Source organism: Myotis brandtii, unplaced genomic scaffold (assembly GCF_000412655.1).
Source record: "Myotis brandtii unplaced genomic scaffold, ASM41265v1 scaffold343, whole genome shotgun sequence".
NCBI classification, from domain to species: Eukaryota; Metazoa; Chordata; class Mammalia; order Chiroptera; family Vespertilionidae; genus Myotis; species Myotis brandtii.
Genome location: NW_005363209.1, coordinates 3,206,056 through 3,210,596, shown reverse-complemented (window position 1 = coordinate 3,210,596; position 4,541 = coordinate 3,206,056). Strand labels below are relative to the sequence as shown.

The window sequence follows — 4,541 nt, the reverse complement described above, 5'->3', positions numbered from 1 at the left end:
GCAGGGGAGGGCAGTTGGGGGCGACCAGGCCTGCAGGGAAGGACAGTTAGGGGCGACCAGGCCTGCAGGGGAGGGCAGTTGGGGGCGACCAGGCTGGCAGGGGAGGGCAGTTAGTGGCAGTCGGGCCGGCAGGGGAGCAGTTATGCGTCAATCAGGCTGGCAGGGGTTGTGGTTAGGGGGTGATCAGGCTGGTAGGCAGAAGCGGTTAGGGGCAATCAGGCAGGCAGGCGAGCGGTTGGGAGCCAGCAGTCCTGGATTGTGAGAGGGATGTCCGACTCTAAATGGACAGTTGGACATCCCTCGAGGGGTTCCAGATTGGAGAGGGTGCAGGTTGGGCTAAGGGACACACACACACACACACACACACACACCATGCACGAATTTCGTACACTGGGCCTCTAGTATTTTATAAATACAATCAATGTAAACTTTTCATCAAATACCTATCTAATAAAAAGTTGTGCATAAAAAGATAAATATTTTATCCATGTATACATATATATACCTATATACATAAACACAACCTATACAGGTGTATATATACACACTTAATAAGACATAAAGAACATACATGAAACCACTTAAGAAGTTGTAAGTTGCCCTAGCCGGTTTGGCTCACTGGATAGAGTGTCGGCCTGGGGACTGAAGGGTCCCAGGTTCGATTCCGGTCGAGGGCATGTACCTTGGTTGCGGGCGCATCCCCAGTGGGGGGTGTGCAGGAGGCAGCTGATCGATGCTTCTCTCTCATCGATGTTTCTAACTCTCTATCCCTCTCCCTTCCTCTCTGTAAAAAAATCAATAAAATATATTTTTTAAAAAAGAAGTTGTAAGTTAATTTTATAACCTCTGCAATGTGATTTTCAAAGTTATAAAGTAAAAATATTTTTAAAAATCAGGAATCTAAGTTGTGATCATTTAAATTTTTTTATCTCATTCTCTTCCATAACAAATGTCATTTAAAATGGGTGATTACTTTCTTCTTGTGAAATAATTATTTTTTGTTGCAAAAAATAGTTTTTTTAAAATCTCACAAGTATTTCCTTTTTTAAACCATGAACCTTAACTTTATATTTAGAAAGTTTTAGTCCCTATACATAGAATGTTTTATTTATAATCAGTATTTGTAAAATCTTCCCAAATGATGAAAAATATATTTGTTTTTTTAAATAATATTTTCAAAATGTTTATCTGACAAAATATAATTATGGTATTTCCAAATACTGCATTTAGTCTAGCCATATATAGATTCTGTTGTAGACATAAATATTTGATATAATTAATACCCTAATGCACTGTTAAATTTTTTCAATGTAATGAACTTTGTGCATTTGAGTTTTCATTTTTTAATACATTGGAAAATATTAATAATACCACTTACTAATTACTGTTTTTCAATAAATTACAGCTAAACATTTATCATTTTGGAGTTTAAAGTATGTCATCATGGCAAAGTTTCGAAGAAGGACTTGCATCATTTTGTCACTTTTTATTCTATTTATTTTTTCTGTGATGATGGGTTTAAAAATGTTGAGACCAAATAAAGGTATTTTTGGAGCTCCTTTTGGACTTGATCTTCTTCCAGAAGTTCGTCAACAAATTCCTCGCTTGGGGAAAATTTTTGATTCCGAATTGAGTGACACAATCAACAGTGAAACAGATACCAAGAATTTAAAAAATGTTGAATTTACTGTGAAACCTCCCAAAGCATCTGAACCTTACCTGGAAGAACTGCCACCTCTGAATTATTATTTACATGTATTTTATTACAGTTGGTATGGAAATCCACAATTTGATGGTAAATACATACATTGGAACCATTCAATGCTGAAGCATTGGGACCCTAGAATAAACAAGAATTATCCACAAGGGAAACACAAACCTCCTGATGATATTGGCTCCAGCTTTTACCCTGAGTTGGGAACTTACAGCTCTCGGGATCCTTCTGTCATCGAAACTCACATGAAACAAATATACTCAGCTTCAATTGGTAATTATTTTATTTTATTGTGTATGTATGAGTGTAAAATATATAATTCTTGTAGAAAATTAAGTTACTAATCTTCACATTATAAATTATAAGTGTAGACTTACAAACTTCAAATTAAACTATATATGTTCTTAAACATCCAGAAAACCACTTTTTTTTTTAAAATTCTAACCCAAGGATATATTTTTTTAATTGATTTTTAGAGAGAGTAGAAGGGAGGGGGGAGAGAAAGAGAGAAACATCAATGTGAGACAGACACATCGATTGGTTGACCGGGGCCAGGGATAGAACCTGCAACCCAGGTACGTGTCCTTGACCGGGAATCAAACCTACAATCCTTCTGTGCATAGGGTGACACACTAACCACTGAACCACACCAAGGGCAGACACCACCTTTTAACACTACTTTATGTTTAATTTTAAAATTTTGTAGGATTTATGTATATATTTTTACTGATTTCTAATTTACTACTCTTTTAGAATTTTATTAAATATTTATTTATTTAAGAGACCATGAATTCTCCACTTTAAGTATACAGCTCAATGATGTTTTTCAAAGATGTACACCTGTTTAAATACCACCCGTCATGAAGTAAAATACTTTTTAGCCCAACAAGTCTTTTCATGATTCCCTTATTTAGCCCCACCATTCCACCCCAGAAATCTATGAATGTCATTTCTGTAACTGTAGAGAAGTTGTGAATGTTCTCTTACTACATAAAAATAGAATTATTCAGCATTTGTGTGTGTGGTCTTTTGCTCAGGCTGCTATTTTGAAATTTACCTATGATAATGATATCAGTACTTTCTTATTGCTGAATAGTATTCCATTGTAATGATTATAGCAATTTAGCAGTTTGTTTCTGCATTCATCTTGATGGACATTTGGGCTGTTTCTAGGTTTAGGCATGTAGCATATGATTTGGTCTTTTTTCTCTGTTTTTTAAAACTAGTCTGACAATCTCTTCTCTTTTTCAAACATATATTTTTATTGATTTCAAAGAAGAAGGGAGAGGGAGAGAGAAAACCATCAATGATGAGAGAGAATCATTGATTGGCTGCCTCCTGCATGCCCCCAACTGGAGATTGGGCCTACAACCCAGGCATTTGACTTGACTAGGAATCGAACTGTGACCTCTTGGTTCATAGGTCGATGCTCAACCACTGAGCCACACCAGCTTGGCAATCTCTTTTTTAATTTCTCTGTTTATTTCATTTACATTTAGGTATAGTTGAATTTAAAAGTTTCATTTTACTATTTCTTTTTCTATTTATCCCATCTGTTCTGCTTCTTCCCCCCCGCCCCCTTCCTTCTCTTATGTTTTTGCTGTTTGATATTTTCCTCTGGTTTATTACATATAATCCATTTTATTTATTTTACGATTGTTGCAATGTTTACAATATGCATCTTTAATTAAATGGGTGAGAAATCACCAGTAATTTTTATTCTTGTTCCTCCTTTTCTTCAACTTTCTATTCTCTCTAATTTCTGGCACTCCAGTTATACATATTTGAAAGAGACATATTATCCCACTAGTAAATAATATGAGAAAAATATTATTGGGTGCCTAAAAATTCTTCAGGTCATTAATATATGTTTTATAAAAACCTCCCTGTTTTGGTTCCCTTTGTCTTCTTAGTATCCCTAACACTAGGGCCATAAGAAGAAATTAGGTGTTCTCACGTTTTTCTAGTTGTGCAAAAGGTACAAACTCACTATCAATCTTCTATGTGTGTGGAGATATATAAGGCTTTTTTTTTTTTAAATATATTTTATTGATTTTTTATAGAGAGGAAGGGAGAGAGATAGTTAGAAACATCAATGAGAGAGAAACATTGATCAGCTGCCTCCTGCACACCCCCCACTGGAGATGTGCCCGCAACCCAGGTACATGCCCTTGACCGGAATCGAACCTGGGACCCTTCAGTCCGCAGGCCGACGCTCTATCCACTGAGCCAAACCGGTTTCGGCATATAAGGCTTTTTCATGAACAAAACAGTACAGAATTTTGTGAATCTACATCAACTATGTGTAAGACGGCTTGTTTTTCTTCTGTGGGATTTTTTTTTTTTCAACCATTTAAAACAAATCTAAGTTTATAGTATATACTTATAGCTCTAATTTCTATGTTCTATGACATAAATTATGACAAAACTAGAGGCCCAGTGTACGAAATTCGTGCATGGGTGGGGGGGTTCCCTCAGCCCAGCCTGCATCCTCTCCAATCTGGGATCCCTTGGGGATGTCTGACTGCTGGTTTAGGCCCGATCCAGGGGATTGGGCCTAAACCGGCAGGCAGACATCCCTCTCACAATCCTGGACCACTGGCTCCTAATCGCTCACCTGCCTGCCTGCCTGGTCACCCCTTACTGCCGCCCCCCCCGCCGGCCTGGTCACCCCCAACTGCCCCCTTCTGCTGGCTTGGTCACCCCTCACGGCCCCCCCTGCCAGCCTGGTAGCCTCTCACTGCCCCCCTGCCGGCCTGCTCACCCCACACAGTCTGCTGTTCAGTCATTTGGTCGTCCCTCACTAACCCCCCTGCCAGCCTTGTCA

The 4,541-nt window shown here is 38.3% G+C and overlaps 1 protein-coding gene across 1 annotated transcript in view; it reads left to right on the top strand.

Moving 5' to 3' along the window:
• The first annotated feature begins 1,399 nt into the window (after positions 1–1,399).
• Positions 1,400–4,541, top strand: part of MANEA (mannosidase, endo-alpha) — a 33,538-nt gene continuing 30,396 nt past the window's right edge. Inside the window, exon 1 of the mRNA XM_005871477.2 lies at positions 1,400–1,987. Coding sequence (XP_005871539.1) covers positions 1,444–1,987 — 544 coding nt within the window. The 5' untranslated portion in view covers positions 1,400–1,443. The remainder of the gene's footprint in view (positions 1,988–4,541) is intronic.